This window comes from Cyprinodon variegatus, unplaced genomic scaffold (assembly GCF_000732505.1).
Source record: "Cyprinodon variegatus isolate N-32 unplaced genomic scaffold, C_variegatus-1.0 Scaffold514, whole genome shotgun sequence".
In the NCBI taxonomy this organism is placed as follows: Eukaryota; Metazoa; Chordata; class Actinopteri; order Cyprinodontiformes; family Cyprinodontidae; genus Cyprinodon; species Cyprinodon variegatus.
In genome coordinates, this window is record NW_015150967.1 from 395,450 (window position 1) to 414,303 (window position 18,854).

The 18,854-nt window shown below is 36.8% G+C and overlaps 1 protein-coding gene across 1 annotated transcript; it reads right to left on the reverse strand.

Annotated features, from left to right (window-relative positions):
* Positions 1-1,170: 1,170 nt before the first annotated feature.
* LOC107094916 (cytochrome P450 4V2-like) lies at positions 1,171-14,592 on the reverse strand. The gene is made up of 11 exons (XM_015390813.1): positions 14,386-14,592; positions 14,180-14,292; positions 10,229-10,314; positions 9,750-9,940; positions 8,270-8,339; positions 8,057-8,183; positions 7,775-7,948; positions 6,894-6,996; positions 6,011-6,145; positions 1,423-1,602; positions 1,171-1,350 (listed from the first exon to the last, which is right to left on the reverse strand). Exons 1-11 carry the CDS (start codon positions 14,576-14,578, stop codon positions 1,178-1,180), a joined length of 1,545 nt encoding a protein of 514 aa, XP_015246299.1. The 5' UTR covers positions 14,579-14,592; the 3' UTR covers positions 1,171-1,177.
* Positions 14,593-18,854: the final 4,262 nt, after the last annotated feature.

Consider the following 18,854-nt stretch of genomic DNA (forward strand, 5'->3'; position numbering starts at 1 on the left):
CTGTTATTATCAGCAGGGCCGGATGTGGGAGAATATGGGCCCCTGGGCTGCAGATGTGGAGCAGAAGGTTCCTCTGTAGCAAAGGTGTAGGGTGGGGGGGTTCTGAGGGTGGGGGCAGATGGACCTACAGTTACTCCACCTGAATGCTTTCATCAGGTTTTTCTATTTTCTAAAATTGAATTCTTTCCTGTTGTTGAGAACACAAGGAACCACAATACACTGATATTTATGTTTAAAGATGTTAGAGAGATGCTTTTAGTGCATTATGTATGTAATGGGTATTAGAAGATGTCGATTAAATTCTATTAAAATATGTTTTATAGTTATTTGTGATGAGTGGTTTTTGGCGCCCCCTACTGGTTGGCCTATAAATACTAGGGAACGGCTGACAATTCCACAGAATCTATTCGGCCCCCAGCTGTGCTATTGGTGAAGAGGGGAGGCTAACCAGAGTATTTGTTTTTCTCTACCATTCATTACAAAAATCTTTTTCTTAAAAACCCAACTGACTGGCATCTGATCTGTGCATGACGGGATGGCTAACAGAGGAGCTGTTAGCTATATATATATATATACACGTATATATATATATGTTTCATATTTTTAAGGTTTTCTCTGTTTATGTAGAGGAAACTATACGAGTCTGTGACAGATTTTAGTTTTTTTAGTTTCTTCCTAATGCTTATTGCTCTACTGTTCCAGCCCAATCATCACTGAATTCTGCACAACTGATTAAGAATTATTAAGTATTATCTAAAAGTAATAATGCAGCATTACGTGAGGGCTGGAAACCAGACCAATAATACTCAGAAATAGTTCCACCTGTGACATGTCTGTATCTTAAACATTTGGTAATGCAAGACATTTTCAAACAAAATTACAAGAAATGCTTGTTCAACATGAAATAACTAGAAGTCTCACATATTCCATTAGCAGTAGCAGTCACAAAATGCAGAAATATACAAAAGAAATGTATTTTAAGCAATCGAAGCAGTTTTTTTTAGATTATCATACTATGAGAGGCAGATATGCTAAATTACCCAGTAATGCTATTTGTATTCCACTAGTTGTGATTTTCGTAATACTTTTGATACATTTTCAGCTATTTGAATTATCTAAAATTGAAAAAACAAAAACTATGAATGAATGAAATGTAATTATTGAGCCAATGCTGATTTTATGGAGCAAGTGGTTCTCTCTTTTCCAGTTTGATCCAAATGCCCTGCTCTGGTCGCAGGATGAGGTCCCCCACTCTGCGAATTTCCTCACGTTTCTGACAGGCCTCGACATTGAAGTTACGCAGAATGGACGCCAAAACCACTTTTTCTTCCATCAGTGCAAAACGCTGACCTGAAACAACACATATGACTCTAATAAAGTATTCATGTGGATTAATTGAACCCCAGAATTTCCTTTTCCCACCTATGCAGTTGCGGAGTCCAGCAGAGAAAGGGACATATGCATACGGGGGCCTTCCAACTGAATTCTCAGGAAAAAAACGCTCGGGCCGGAATTCCTCTGGTTCTGGAAAGTATCGTGGATCACGGTGAAGAGTGTATGTAATGATGATCGCATTCGCTCCTTTGGGGACGTTGAAACCATCTAGAGTAAAAGCAAAACTCAATTACATTTACGGATTATTAAATGTATAAGAAGATTTCATAATGTTAAAACTCCAAATTATTTCCTGCTGAAGTAAAGCACCTGCTGTCTATTTCAGAATTAGACCAATGAAGCAGGTAAAAGTTGAAGGGTTATAGTACGAATATCACTGTGTTTAGCTTGAAAACATACAGTGTATGTTTGTGGCTCTTATTCTGATGAAACAAAGTATTTTATAAGCACTGCTTGATAACCTGCTCAGTTAGCAATGCTAAATTTTGCATTATTTTATGCTTATCAATTTTGCCTTACTAAAAAGGTATTGCCAACTTTTTTTTTTATTGAAAACTTGAAAAAAAAAATACAGTGATCAGGGTAGAACTGGACACTAAACAAATGTCTGTTCCATAAAAAAATTATTATAGAAGAATCCGTTTTAATTTTTGGGTTGTTCTTTTTCTCAAGCCAATTGATAATTATTCAGTATAATAAGCTCAATACGATATAAACCATTCAAACCTGGACTGAATTATTGGACATATATTACATATTCTTTAAAAAAAAGTTTTTGATTTCAGAAAACAAATATAACAGCCCTCAGGACAGAGATTATTTATCAGGGATCTATTTTATATCTAAGGAAGCAAATAACTTCACAAACCACCCAAAACATAAGCTTGAAACCAAGGGTGTCACTTTGTGACTAAAGCTGGTAGGGACACTCTATAAGTTTGGGGGCTGATGCTCCTACAGTTATAGAACCCAAAGGACCTTGTGTTTTTGTACAGGGTTAATAGTGTGTCCTGACAAATATGTAAATGCCATACATTTTTCAATGCTCTCCTACTGTTGAGAATGCAACAGTTACAAAATGGACTAATATTTATATTTATAGATACAGTAGGTAGACAGCTACCTTTCAGTGGCTCATTTATAAAATGCTTGAAAGCCTCAGCAGCACTAATAAAGACAAAAATATATTTAAAAAATGACTAATAACAATCATTACCAATGCCAGTGGTGATGTACGGATATATAGATTTTTTTTTCTATATTGTTTTTCTGTAAAAGTTTAAAAAACAATCCACTGGACTTGGTTTCCAAGATTTGAAGACGTTTCACTACCTCTCCAGGAAGCTTTTCAATTAATGTCTGGATCCGCTGTGAGTTCTTTATATAGACAAGACCTTATATTGCTTGGAAACATGCAAATGGAAACCGATGAGTGGGTCGTTTGGTTTCATTGTTAGCCTGTAATATCTGAAACCTGTCTATGATTCTGAAGGTCGGTCGTTAAAGGGTGGGATTGTCGTTAAAGGGAGAGATTGTCTCCTGTAATACCTGAAACATGTTTATGATTGTTAAGGGTCGGTCGTTAAGGAGGCATTGTTCACCGGCTGGAGAGGGTAGGTACTTTGTTCCTCTGTGATGGGGTGTGGTGATATCTGGAAGGGATCAGCTCTATAACTGAATTGTAAGTTTTTGGAAGCTGGAATCTGAGTCCACCACCTCTGTTTAAAGTTGTTTTTTCTCTCTTCACATAGATGGCTTCCTTCACGCCCCTCTCAAACCACCTATTTTTTTTATCCAGAATGTGAACATTCTGGTCCTCAATTGAATGTCCTTTGTCCACAATGTGTAGATGTAGTGCGGAGTTTTGTCCAGAGGAGGGCGCTCTTCTGTGTTGGGCCATGCGTCTGTGAAGAGGTTGCTTGGTTTCTCAAATATAAAGATCAGAGCATTCCTCACTTCTGTATTGTTTTTGCTTTGATTATCGTAGGTTTCTGCCTCACCTGAGTCTGACTCTGCAGCTCCCTGAGTTAACTGGTACAACTATTTCTGAGTCTTGTTGAGTTTAAAAAGACAAAAAGATCTGAGCCATTTTTAGTATAGCATCACATTTTCTTGTAAAATATTTCTGAGACAGCTCTTACTGCATGTTACATATCCCAGTCAGTCTGTTTCATCCTTAACTCTGCAGCCGTCTCTGCTTCTGTGTCTGTGCTCTGCTGAAAACATAACATGAAGATGTCTACTAATATAATGATGCTAAAGAAACTAAGTTACCATCACCACAGCATAATTTTTAAATTTAGGAAATATTTTTCATGTGGGGATATCTAGAACCTCTGCAGTCTGATATATTTCTTTTCAATAAGAAAATTACATTTTAATAAATTCTTACGTGTAACTCTGAGGAACCGAGCTGTATAGCTTTTTGTTTAACTGGTAAAGAAGAACACAACATTAAGATGCAATATTTTGACAAATCCACTGTATTATGATTCTAACTTGCTAAGTATAAACTTACTCTGTTAAAGTTCATTTGCTGAAAATGTTCTGTATGTGTAACAGCTTTTTCGATCCCTTCCCTCTCTTTAACCAACCCGTCCTCTATCTTTTAATTCCAATTAAAACACAAAGTAGCTGCCAGCTCAATTTCATTCAGCGTTGTTGTCCCTCTTCGAATAACATGGTTACTACATACCCAGTAAATTTCCCCAGCCAATCATATTATACCTCAAAGAAAGAAATCCCAGAGCCGTTGAATGAGAGAGTTTTGCCAGCAGAAGACCAAGAAAGTTAGGTAGGTAGGCCGTCCAGTAGTATAGTGGAAATGCTTGGCGCAAGGGTGTAACTTTGCTATAAATGTTGGTGTGAACGCTCTAAGGATAGTGGCTGATGGACCTACAGCTATTCAACCCAAATGCTTTCAATAGGGTTTATATTTTCCAAAAATTAGCTCAAACATATATTTATTGAATGCTTTCCTATTGTTGAGAACAAAAGAGAACCACAATACACTGATATTTATAGTTATAGACAGATGCCTGCCTTTAGTGCATTATTTTATAAAGGGCTCAAAAACATTAATGTATAAAAAATGAGGAATAACAGCCGATACCAATGCCAACATCAATATATCATGCATCCCTAGTACGGACACAACTTCACTTCAATCAATCCATCAATGCCTGGCTTCCCTTTAAGCTATATCAGTGAATATTCTCCTTCACATGCAGTAAAATCTAATTTAGAAATTTGTCCCATATGTCATTGACAGCCAAAGTTTATAAATCGAACCTTATGTTTCAAAAAACATTTATACACTGATTTTTATAATTTGTGCTTTAATTCTTGTAGGTTTCTTATATTTTAATCTTAAGTCAGTGTCCTGTGAGTCTGGCTGTCTCTGGGTTGGCTGGTGCAGCTATTTCTGAGTCTTGTTGAGCTACAAAAGACAAACAGATATGTTGAATTTTATTATAGCATAGTGTATTGTTTCTTAAAAACTTGGGGATATCATTTATTGCATGTTTAATATCCCAGTAAATCTGTTTCACCTTTAAATCAGCAGCTGTCCCTAATTGTTTCAGATTTTTACGCTGCATTGCAAATTTATCTCTATTACGAGATAGATTTGGATCCAAAAGAGTGATTAGTTTAACTGATTTTCCAGTGGAGTAAATATGGTCTACCAAACTGAAGAGGAAGCAGCTTTTAACATAATTCAATGGGTGCCTGTTTTATTCAGGAAAAATGCATCTACAAGCCAGGATTTTGTAGGCTACATAGGACTTTCTGCTTATTTCATGCATATTTGCCTGTTAGCCTAACGCACCTCGTGGAATATGTGGCTGAACAAACTGAATATAAAGGGGAACACTCATGTAGAAAGTTCATAACTACAGATTCTAGGTCGGGATTCTGTGACTATTTTTGTTTAAAGCTGCTAAAATTCTGAAATTATAGGATTATTTATCTAAAAGAAAGCTTTTAATAGCAAAATATAATATCTAATTTAAATTATAAATTATTAAATAATGTTAACTCCTTTGCTATGTATCCTGTATCAGGTTTATTTCACAGTGATAGTGTGTTTAGAGTGAATAATAGGAAATAAAAATAGAATAAAGTTAGGGCCTCTTTGCTGGGGGCCATCCAGTCCCTGTACAAATGGAGCAGAAGGTTGGTCAGCATTGCCGCCATGAAGTCGGATTTCTAGGTGCAGCCAAGGTAACCCAAGTGAGTCTGGTTTGTGGACGAATATTCTCCCTGCTTTTTGCATATGATGTGGTTCTGCTGCTTAAAGTGGAGGAGTTTAAGTATCTTGGCGTCCTGCACATTAGGATGGGAGAAGGCAGAGAGATCGATACACAGATGGGTGCGGCTGCTGCTGCCACAATTCACTGCAACTCTGTTGTGATGAAGACAGCTGACAAAAAAGGCACTTAGATCCCTTTTTTTACCTTTAGTCCACTTAGATAGGCTTAAAAGTAAAATTATTATTTATATTTCTTTATTGAATTGGTAAATGATAAAGTGACCCAATGCCAGCTAACACAGTTGCAAATAAGAATACTTGTTACGGGGGTTACTGTAAGGTTACTTATCTTGTGTAACTTACTAATATTGCAGTCGTCACAGAGGCTTCGGGCGAAGAAGGGCACAGAGGGAAACAGCCGCAGAGCTTCTTTAATGACACATTCCAGGTATTTTAGTTTCTTTAGGTCCTCTGTGTTAATGGGTCGGCCTGATGCACCTTTGCACAGTAATCAAGAAATAGGAAAGAGTAGTAAATGCTTTTTTTAAAAATACACATCCACACTACATAACCTTGGGTGTATTATAAGCTTTAAACTGTCATACTGATACAGTGATTATTTTTGCTTCTTTTAATGCCCATATAACAAACTCAATTGCCTTGTTAAGGTCAGCAGGGAAAGAAACTTCCTGCTGTGTTTTTGTTTAATGACACGTAATCAATTAGTCAATTTCAAATTTGATTTTGGAGCCTAAATTTTCTTTCCTTTACAGCCACCCACTATCACCACCATCATTCCCAGTTAGTTCTTTGTACTAGCACTAGAACTTCAGCTGGCAGTCTTCTGAAGCATGTTTCTACAAGCACTGCGCGCCTATAGACTGGAATGAAAATGAAACTTTAGTGCACAGGAAATAATTATAGCATAATAAAGCCTTGTGTTCTTCAGGGCATATTTAGTTCATTGAGTTGATACAACATTTGCATTCACAGTACCTCAAAGGTTTACTTTCCTTAACTGAAGAAAATTTGCATGAAAGCATTGTACATTATTACAGATAACTGTGAAATTTGTTTGTTTGTTTTATGAGAAGAACTAAATAAATATAAACAAAGGGTTTTTTATAGCTGTCAAACTTATGAGAGGGCAAAAGAGTCTGAATAAAGATGAGTAAAAACCCTTTGGACTGGAATATTAATCAAGCTATTAAACGAAGAAGAGAAGGATGAGCCATGTCAATGTTACCAAACACTTCCTGCAGCTCTTGCTGAACTTTTCGTTGCACCTCTGGATGGCTTCCAATCAGATGGAGGGCCCAGTTCATGGAGGCAGCCGTGGTGTCATGACCCTGAAAAAAGGAAATAGTATAATGAATTTCCAGCTGTGTAGGTTATTTTTTTTCTTTTAGTTGAACTGTTAATTCAATGCTGTTGAGCTGTGTTGGTAATCAGTAGTCGAGTTGAGGGGGATAGGGGGGATGGCATCCCCCTTCTTAAAAAAGTCTTAAAAATTTTCCCCCACTCCTAAATTACCATCCCCCCATACCATCCCCTGTGATATTTTATTACGGAATTTATAAAATTTCTACTATATATTAACAGTAATGGCATCAATATTGTCCTTTCAACATTTGGCGGGGTGAGGGATTACGAGTAGACTGAGCAAAATAAATAAAATCAAAGAAGTGGCCTGCCATGACTATGAAGATGATCCCAGTGGGATATTTGTCCCTAACTGTGTAGGGCAGTGATAGCCATGCCAGTCCAGGGACCGACTGCAGTTCTACTGTAAGGTGCCTTGGTCAAAGTCAATGACCGGCATACCTGACATGTAACAACCACACCATGCTTATTGCTTTAGGTTTATATTAAATAGGCTATGAATGCTCAAAAAAAAAGAAATCATCCACCCCCCCCCCCTCTGTTTTTTTTTTTTTTTTTTTTTAAAAATTGTTTTTTTTTTTAAAAAAAAAAAAAAAAACCCCCCTCCCCCCCTTTTTTTTTTTGTGTTTTTTTTTTACAACTAGACTACTGGTTAGTTAGAGTTAAATGCATTTCCAGATGTGTAGGATGTGTATGTCTTCTGTAACAAACCTTTTTTTTTTACCTATAAGTCTAACCACCAACCTCAAACATAAAGGTGTCCACTTCCTCTTGAATGTCCTGATGGGTCAACTTGTTTCCATCTTCATCTGTGGTCTTCAGGAGCATGTCTAGAAAGGCCTGTCGCTTCTTCTTGAAATAGTCAGAGTCGCTGTCTGATTCAATGTAGGACAAGTTTTCAGACCTTTCCTTTATCACCTGCACATAGAGATTGTTATGGTTTCTGTTGGAGTGTCCAATTTCTGCATGAATGAATTAAAAAATGCATCTTATTTTAAACTACCCACTTACACCGGGCTAACTCACTTTATACGTAAAAGAATGGAGGGTCTTCAGTGTCTTGTCATGCTTCTTACCCTCACCAAAGAAGTAGTAAATAAAATCAGGCCAAAACCAAGGTGTCCTTTGTCTCAGGCTGACAATATCACTCATCCTGGGGGTAAAAGATGATGCTCAACCCTCTAAACGGATATTATTCAGCTGAATATATCATTTTTTGAAAGGAAACAAAAAGCATACCTGTATACACACTTAACATACTCAGATTCAGAATCACTCTGTGCGTAAATCTTTCTTCCCATTGCAGTTTCTAAACAAAGAGCAAAGACGTTTTAGACATAGAGATATGTTACAACATATCAGCACCACACTAAGTCACACACACATATCTTTACTTTATTTGAATAGAATTGAAAAATATAACTAAGCAGTATATGAACGCTAAACATATATATATATATATATATAAAAAAAATAGTAATAGATTAAAATAAAAATGTTCTACAAAACTATTCAACATAATTTTACCTGAAAATAGTGCAAAGACAAATTAAGGAACCTGGGAGTGTTTAATTAATACAGGATATCAGCACATCACCTAGATCCCAGTGGTGCACTGCCTGCTATTACCCACTCTCCACTGCACCTCCAAGGAGGGTGCAACTAAAGTAAAACCCATTTTTTTATTTGTTACTTTTGTGCCTAAGCAGTGGCTTAGTTAGAAATATTATTATAGTATTAAATGTAATTGGCCACATTTACTAGAGCATAATTCAAACTAAGAGTCACAACTGCTTTAAATGACTACATTCATTGATAAAATAAGTTAATAATTGTTACTTGATAATTAAAAGTGTTCACTTATTAAAGTCTGATACCAGTTAAAAGTTTACAGTCATCTTAAATATATTTTAATTGTGTAATGATCTTAATTGCAAGGATAATTCAATAACTATATTTATCCATCAATGGCTGGTAATTGGCGCAGCTGGTAGCACTGCTACCTTACAGCAAGAAGGTTCTGGGTTCAATTCCCAGCCTGGGGATGTGTATGAAGTTTGCATTTTCTCCCTGTGCATGCATGGGTTCTCTCCAGGTACTCTGGCTTCCTCCCAGAGTCCAAGAACATGACTGTCTTGAATTTAGAGAAGCCTCCTTAGGTGTGAGTGTGTGTGTGTGTGAATGGTTTGTTTCTCTCTGTTTTGCACTGCGATAGACTGGCAACATGTGTACCCCCTGTGTTCCTCTCACCCGTAGATCGCTGGAGATAGACACCAGAACCCCTCGCAACCCCAGTTGGGATAAGCGTGATGGAAAATAGATGGATGGAATTATCAATTATAAGTGTAATAGTATTCATAGACAAAAATTATATCTTCAGAATATTAAAAACAATGCATTGTTAGCTGTTATTTCATGATAGTATTATTTGATATTGAATATAAAGATAAGATTTTAAAACCTGTGTGAAGATGCCTATTTCAAATCAGACTACTATAAACATGTTGTTGGGTAAATGTGTCTGCAAAGGGCTGCAAAGTGTATTTGTAAAGTATTTTCAGGTCCTCTGACTTAATAAAGAGAGACATCTATACTTAAGGTGTTTGTACCTCCAAAAGCTGACAATGTTATACGGGAAATTAGTTACTCTTGATCTTATGATTTGTTAGATACCATTATTTGATTGCTTATTCAATTATTAAATGCTTCATCTACTCACCGCAGATAATATCCAGTGCACATAGGGTGATGTCATTGAAGCAGTTGAAAGAACCTTTTCCCGCTTTCTTCTCCAGCTTTTCCACCAGAATTTCTGCCTGTTCGTTCATTACTTGCAAAAAGTCAGTCAGGATGGAAAAATGGAAGGTCGGTGTCAGAATCTTTCTTCGTTGTCTCCATTTTTTCCCAGTGCTGAAAACATAGACAATGTTTACTCAAAAGCTAACAAAATAAGTTGCAATGACTTTTCTGATCAAAACAACTGACTTTATAACATGATTTACAAATATCTTTAGCTTTTTTATAGGTCTGCTTTTTTAATTTGTCTCTTGTGTTTTTCAATGTCGATGTGGATCTCAAATCAGGCTAATGAGGTGTTGTTATTTTGATATCATATTCAATCCATCCAAATCATTATTTATATATATATTTTTTTCTGCTAAAAAGATTTATTCAAGTCAAAGAAATAAATATCTGTACCTGGTTAAAAGGCCTGTTCCAAGCCAAGGATGGAGGAATTTGTATGGAAAAGCCTTGTCGAGGTGAACAGGGTTACTCAGAACTTTCTACAAAAGACAGTTTGAATAAGAGGAAATTGTAAATCACAGAGGTAGCACTAATCAACTACATTTGCTATAAATGACTTTATGAACCATATCTCAGAGCTCTACTTAATACAGAGTTCAATTATGCTCTGCAGAAACATGATTACCGTAAGTTGGGCAGAAAGCTTGAGAGACATTTATTAAGACAATGTTACGCATTTAGATAAGGAACAGGCTGGGAGTAAATGTTGCTGCCACTGCAACTGAACATACATCAGCAGTGTAAAACTGGTTCAAAGGTCTTGTGTTTCTTTCCTTTTTTAAGCATATTTGTTCAACAATAAACAAATTAAATTGAAATGGATGTTAGAACCTCTCATAGCCTGCTGAAGGCTCACAGCATCCAATTCATTGTAACTATTATTTATCTAAATGAATTGAATAGTGGTGGCAGTAAGGAGCAAGGACCAGAAAGCAGTATGCTTCGTAGCGACCTTACAGTTAGCATCTAATCCTCCTGACAGTCCTAGCACCTGCATGGAACTATAAGGTTGTCCTTTGTGTAGCAAGAATAATAGGCACACCCTACATTACCTTGTGGAGTCTAACAAAAATGCAAAAATGCATTATTTTGTGACACTCCAATCCAAATTTTACCATCATCATTCATGTGTATGCCGCGTAATGACGTCCATAACAATGGCGGCTCTCCGGATTCAGCACAGCAGGCGCTCCTTTTCAACCATGGACAGTGTTCTTACTGTGGACACCAACAAAAGATGATGGGATGGGAACAAGGAACAGGAGGTAGGACTTAATTTAAGGTAGTTAGTTCTAGCCCTGGAAGAGAAATAGTGATGGCAAATTTGAAGATGATATTTTAACCAATAAACCTCTTTGACACAACTAGTCAAAGCTTGACAAAATGTGGGATAAATTTGGTGTAGTTTTGAAGGGGGACCACTGCTGGATTGAAATGAAAAACACCTTTGAGAGTGTGTCCTGCCTGTTCACATTATGGCTAAAATTTGTTTATTCCATGATAAAAAACAAAATAAATAGAACTTGTCTCGCTCACGTCATTTTAATGTGATAAATAGCCCTTGCAATGCCTACTGGTATATAAGCAGGTAGTATAATACAGGTATTCAAACCTGTGAAGGCTGTATACTGTATTGTCCTTTATAAAGCAGTTTTGGGGGGAAATTGAGAAAGGTGTGTGCTTCTTCAGCTGGGATCCTTATTGGCTGTCTTAAAGTCAGCAGAAGTCGCTAGATTACATCATCACCTAATTTGCCTATTTGGTAATGTTGTGATCCAACCTTAGGAGAGAGGAATATAAACATCAGCAAGACAGAAATTGATTAAAAACACTCTTGATATGTTTAAAACTACAGATGAACTATATAGAATAATTTCAATTATTACAATGATATTTTACCTGAACCAAAACTACTTAAATCCGTCCTGTTTTGCATGTTATGAGAATGAAGCTGTTTAAGAATTACTGCAGGGAGGATCGAGCTTAGTGCAGTTTCAAATAAAGTTTTAAATGACAATTTCAAGAAAAAATACTTTAAATATTATATTTCCATCCTGCCTTGTAGGGGAATACCAGTTGAAGCTTTGAACATTATGTGATGTTTTAATGTGGAAATGTGGGAGTCCCTCTTATCCTTCTGACTGTCTGTGCTTTGTAGGAGCTTGCCTCAGTCCTCAACTATACTGAAAAATGTAAACTAAGAGGGATGTGTGCTTTCAGACTGTCGCCAGAGTCTTCAGGAACACAGAAAAGTCCTTTCTCTCTGACTGGAGGCATGATTTACTGCTTAGTCTGACCTGTCAGTGCTTTGGAGAAGAGAGGGGCTCACTGCTGACTGAATACAATAAACGTAGAGTGATGAATGCTTTTTACATTGTCGCCCAACTCTCCAATAACAATATTTTGCTAAAGTTAATAGCCGCTGCTAGTAAGGCCTTGGTATTTAATCTGCAAGCAATAAACGTTTAAAATCAATGCATGTAGAGATTAGTTTACATGTATGTCTTTTAAATAAAACTGCTCATATGAATATTTTTCATGCAATCTCCCTTTTTGCAGAATTTTGCAATTTTGCAGAATTGCAGACCAAGAACTGACCCAGAGAAGGTCTACTCTGCCCAGTGTTGTGCTTGGTGTAGCAGAGCAGACAGATGCTACACTCAGCAACAAATAAAACCTATGGCTTTGCTCCCATTTTTTTATAAGATGAACTCAAAGATCTAAAACTTTTTCCTCATACACAATAAAACCGTTTCCCTCACATATTGTTCACAAACCAGTCTAAATCTGTGATAGTGAGCACTTTTCCTTTGTTGAGATTATCCAGCCCACCTCACATGTGTGCCATATCAAGATGCTGATTAGACACCAGGATTAGTGCACAGGTGTGCCTTAGACTTCCCCACTGTAAAAGGCCACTCTGAATAGTGCAGTTTTATCACACAGCACAATGCCACAAATGTTGAAGGATTTGAGAGAGTGTACAATTGGCATGCTTGCAGCAGGAATGTACACCAGAGCTGTTGCTCATGTATTGAATGTTTATTTCTCAATCATAAGCCGTCTGCAGAGGCGTTTGAGAGATTTTGGCAGCACATCCAACCAAACTCACAACCGCAGACCATGTGTAACCACACCCACCCATGACATCCACATCCAGCATGTTCACCTCCATGATAGTCTATGACCAGCCACTCTGACTGCTACTGAAACAATCGGTTTACATTACCAAGAAATTCCTCCACAAACTGTGATAAATCATCTCAGGATTGCTCATCTGTATGCTCCTTGCCCTCATCAGGGTCTCCACCTGACTCTAGTTTATCGTCATGGCCGACTTCAGTGGGCAAATGCTCACATTAGCTGGTTTCTGGCACTTTGGGGGAGGTTCTCACTTCACGGATGAATTGCCAAACAAAATTTTTGAATTGTTGTCGAAAAGTTAGATTTTGGTTTCATCCTACTAGAGTATTTTCTTCCACTTGTGTGATGTTTCTCCCGGGTGGCTTGTGGCAAACTTTAAATAAGACTTTGTATGGATATATCTAAGACATGGGTTTCATCCATAAACGCCAGATTTGTGCAGTAAACAACTGAATGTTGTCCTATTGACAGAGTTTCCCACCTAAACTGTGAAACTCTATAATTCATCCTGACTGATCATGGGCCTCTTTGCTGCTTCTATGATCAGTGCTCTCCTTGTTTGAGCTGAAAATTTAAAGGGACAGTTGAGTCTTCGTAGATTTGCAGTGGTCTGAGATTCCTTCCATTTAAATATTAACTGCTTGCACAGTGCTTCTTGGGATGTTTAAGGTTTGTGAAATCTTTTTGTATCCAATCTTGGAACCTGCCTAGTGTGTTCCTTGTTCTTCATGATGCTTTCTGCAGACTTCTGAGACTATCACAGAGCAGGTGCACATATACAGGGATTTGATTACACAGAGGTGGATTCCATTTCTTATCATCAGTCATTTTGGTCAACATTGGATCATTCAGAGATCCTCACTGTACCTCTGGAGAGAGTTTGCTGCACCGAAAGTAAGGGGTCGATTCATTTTGCACACCCCATTGTTGTTTTTTATTTCTTAAAAAATTTTAACTATCCAATAAGTTTCGTTCTACTTCATGAAAGTGTCCCACTTGTCGTTGAATCTTGAAAAAAATTAGAATTTCATATCATTATGTTTGAAGCCCTGAAATTTGACAAAAGGTCCAAAAGTTCAAGGTGGTTGAATACTTTTGGAAAGCACGGTATGTAATATCTAAATTTTAGCATCAATTTTTTTTTACGGTTATGTAATTCATGATGATGCACCTGTGTAATGAATTTCTCTGGGAACATACCTCAACTGTTTCAGCATGAAACAGGACAACCAATGGAATTGGTCCAAACCAGATATTAAACAATGGTGCATCTCTGAACTCATATGTAAAGTTAACAATTTGATTGAAGAATTCTGAAACAAGACAAAAAGAGAGTTTGTTATAAAAAAAAGACACCTTATATTTCTCAATATTAGAGTTTGCTAATTAAAGAGTGCTTTTCCTACCTCCTGCATTGGTTTTGAACAACAGTGCATCTCCAATAAAGGGGTATGCTGAACCTGTCCCAGGAATAGATTTCATCTTGAACCATTTATGGAAATGACTGCTCAGCAGGTTGTAGGTAATGTAGGTCAGAGCTGCGATGAAAACGCTAACTCCAAGAAAGGGTAAACTGTAACTTCCCAGTAAAATTGCCATGTTTTTTCTTCTTCAACAGCATACACGTCCAGTTTGTTCAGTTGTTATGAAATCAGCAGTAGCCTGTTGATGTGTCCTGCATATTAATAGGATGATACAAATGCACTGCCGTCACTGCTCCTCCCATGTTTGGCCTATGCACCCATGGCTTACTGGGTAAAAGTTTCTTCAGTTTTACTGTGTTGTTTTTGGCTGTCAGGCAGACTGGTCAGGTTTTTCTGCTTTATTACCTTAGAAAATATACTAGACCATACACAACAATTGTTAAATTTACACCAATGTATCATGAAAGTAAATATACTAGTCATTATTTGCAGACATTTTGCAATAAATGTATTAATCATTCGAGGTGCACTGCTACAAGCTGGTACCAATCAAGAACTTTGTCCCACTTATTATCTATTGCCATGTCATACCTGACTGGTTAATATGTAATTGCCTTATCCTGGTGTAATTTATCTTTATGAATACAAACTTTTAGTATGTTCTATAGTTTATGGGTAATATATTTGCAGTGCAAATAAAATTCATGTTTAACAGCACCTTGGGTGGTTTAACACTTTTCTCACAATAGTATGCCTTTATTTTAAACTGAAAATAGGAAGTGCTTCATGCGATTCATGCAAAAATATAGACTTATGCTTTTCCACATGCACTGCTGGTTGTGTCTTGAATTTTGCGTTAAATTTCGTTTGACAAACAAATGGCCATATAACTAAACTAACACCAAAATTAAACCAAGTATTATTATAATGGGGGATTGCATTTGAGTCAATGAGTCAATGCAATCAACTGGCTTTCCTTAGATAGAAAACTTTCAATCAATTTGACTCTATGATCTGGTGAAGTGCCTTGAGATGACATGTGTTGTGAATTGGTGCTATATAAATAAACTGAATTGAATTAATAAAACTTGAAAACAAAAGACTAAAGAAGGAAAAGATTCATGACAGTGGCCACATGCAAAGCAAAGTACTTTCTAGGTAGATGAACTGACCTATCATGGCCTCTTCAGAATCTCATCTGCAGATTCAGCATTTTTTTTCTGCAGTCTACAAGCTGCATGGGGATGGTCTTATAGCTTTTACTTGTCTATAAAAGTATTTCTAATTTCCAGAGACAACTCTTTCCTTCCTCTGGTCCATGCTAAGTGCAATATACACCATGTTGACAGACAGAGCAGTGACTACCATTGTTTTCTCTCTCTCTCTTTATCTACAATGAGGAAAATAAGCCTTTAAACACCCTGCTATTTTACAAGTTCTCCCACTTAGAAATCATGGAGGGGTCTTAAATTGTCATCGTAGGTGCATGTCCTCTGTGAGAGACATAATCTAACAAAAAAAAAAAAAAACGGAAATCACAATGTGTGATTTTTTAACTATTTATTTGTGTGATACAGCTTTAAATAAGTATTTAAATATCTGAGAAAAACAATCTTAACATTCTGTACAGAAGCCTTTGTTTGCAATTACAGAGGTCAAATGTCTCCTGTATTTTTTTAGCTTGTTTGCACACACCACAGGGGGGATTTTGGCCCACTCCTCCACACAGATCTTCTCTAGATCAGTTAGGTTTCTGGGCTGTCGCTGGGAAACAGCTCTGTTGGGCTTAGGTGGAGACTGGCTAGGACACGCCAGAACCCTGATATGCTTCTTAGAGAGCCAGCCCCTCCTTGGTTATAATGGCTGAGTGCTTCAGTCCAGACATCTTGGAAAACCCAGCTTCGACCCATATTCAATGCTCTAACTTAGGGAAGGAAGTTTCCCCCCAAAATCTAACAATACATGGCCCCGGTCATCCCCTCCTTAATTCAGTGCAGTCACCCTGTCCCATGTACAGAAAAACACCCCCAAAGCATGATGCTACCATCCCCATGCTTCAAAGTAGTGATGGTGTTCTTGGGATGGTACTCATCATTCTTCTTCCTCCAAACAGTAGAATTAGTGGAATTATGACCAACAAGTTCTAATTTGGTCTCATCTGACCACATGACTTTCTCCCATGACTCCTCTGGATCATCCAAATGATCATTGGCAATCTTACGATGGGAATTGACATGTGCTGGTTTAAGCAGGGGAACCTTACATGCCATGCATGATTTCAAACCATGATTTCTTAGTGCATTACCAACAGTAACCATGGAAACGGTGGTCCTGCTCTTGACCAGCTCCTCCGGTGTAGTTCTGGGCTGATTTTCTCCTTCCTTGGGATCACTGAGACCCCAAGAGGTGAGATCTTTCTATGGAGCCCCAGACCGAGGGAGATTGACAATAATGTTCAACTTCTTCCACTTTCTAATGATTGCTCCAACAGTGGACCTCTTTACACCGAGCTGCTTGCCAATTTCCCCGTAGCCCTTTCCAGCTTTGTGGAGGTGTATAATTTGGTTTCTAGTGTCTTTGGACAGCTCTTTGGTCTTGACCATGTTAGTAGTGGATTCTTTCTTAATATATGGGGTGGACAGGTGTTTTTATTCAGCTAACAACCTCAAACAGTGCATCTAATTTAGGGAAATAAAATGAGTGGATGTGGACATTTTGAATGCAGAGTAAGGCCTTTGAGGGTCAGTATTCTAGCTGATAGACAGTTGTTGCTAATTAGTGGATACACATCGAATTAACATTTCCTTTTGGTCATGTTATTTATTTTTTTCAAGGGGTACCATTGTTTTTATCTGTTTCAGAAGTTTATTTTTTTAAATCAATCTACTGACACATGGTCTAACTTTGATTAGTTGTTTTTTGGATAATTTTTTATTCATTCTTACTTTTGTCAGACTCCAGGTGTTTTGTGACCATTGCGGGTGTTTTGTTTGTTGGTTTTGTTTTCTTTAAATGAGTGAAGCAAAGAATTTTGTCCATGTGTGTATATAACTGACATGCACATTTTTCAGCGCAGGTTTTCGAATCTCAAAGTCATGCATTGTATAATTAGTGATAACTTGTTATCACCAGTCACTCTTCTTAAAGCTTTACTTTTATTTAACTTTTGAGCATGTGAAAGGTATTACTGCAACCAGCTAGAAATTTCTGTTTCAATAAAAAGAAAGGAATATGTTTTTTTTCAGGCATTAGAATGCAATTTTGTTATACTCTAAGGCACCAAACCGTACATCCCACAAATATAAAAAGTGGTTTACTTTTTATATTCTAGCTTTAGTTATAAAATACACAGAGTTCTGATATTTTGTTTAAAAAATATAATACTTAATGTTTATATACAACATTTGTCAAAGCATTAATCATTTATGACTGCCCATAGTATGTTGCTTGCAGAAGACATTGAACAAGTCATATGACAGCTGTTAACTTTATTACCTCATAATCAAACAGGAAACAAACTTAAGTCTTTAAAAAATAAATTGCTTTGTTATTAAATCAGGTATTGTTGCAGTACATTATTGTAACCACAAGAGGTCAGAACAGCATAGTTCTTGCATGCACCTTGCAGTCCATCGTTGCTGGGCTGCAAGGTGCATGTTACCACATAACGTCAAAAAGAGATAAAAAAAAATGACTTCCAATATATATATTTATTAAACACAGAGCTTAAGATTTCATGGATATATCCCGTATTATTTTGACTTGCAAATAAATTAAAAATAAATGGTCAAGAAATTATTAATATATTTTATAGTCTACTAAATCAATGCTAAGACTGCTTTGACTGCTTTAAATATCACTTACTGACAAAGAAAGGTGACAGATACTGCAACATTTGCAGGATTTTGGTGAAAATTTACATAGTGTAAACTTCAGCTGGCATCTGAGCTGCAAAATTCATGTAAAGATGTTCTTAGGACATGAGCATTAACTTTTCATTTCCTTGTGTAAAATCACTCCCTGTCTCAGAACTCTTACTTTGTTGTGAGGTGATGAAGCAGAATGAAGAAGTTGTATCGTTATCTCCCTTTTATCTCATCTTTCTTTCATCTTTACTCCTTTTTTCTGTTTTTCCTTTCCATTCTACTCACATTTCAGTGTCCATATAATCTGTAATACTCTCTACATGATTTATAATAAAGCTATCTATATGCATAAATCAAGCGGAACACTATGGCGATAGCCGTACTTGTGAAAGTAAAATCTATTGGGCTCTTTTTGGCATCAAGACAATTATTCTTATCGCCTTATTGCCACACAGAACACTGTAAAAAAAAAAAAAAAAAAAAAGAGCTCTTACTCTGGCTATAAAAAAAAAACAGTTTTTCAGAAGGCTAATGTACTAATCTAAGTTAAAACAAAAACAATGTTTCAGACTTAGAAAATAGACT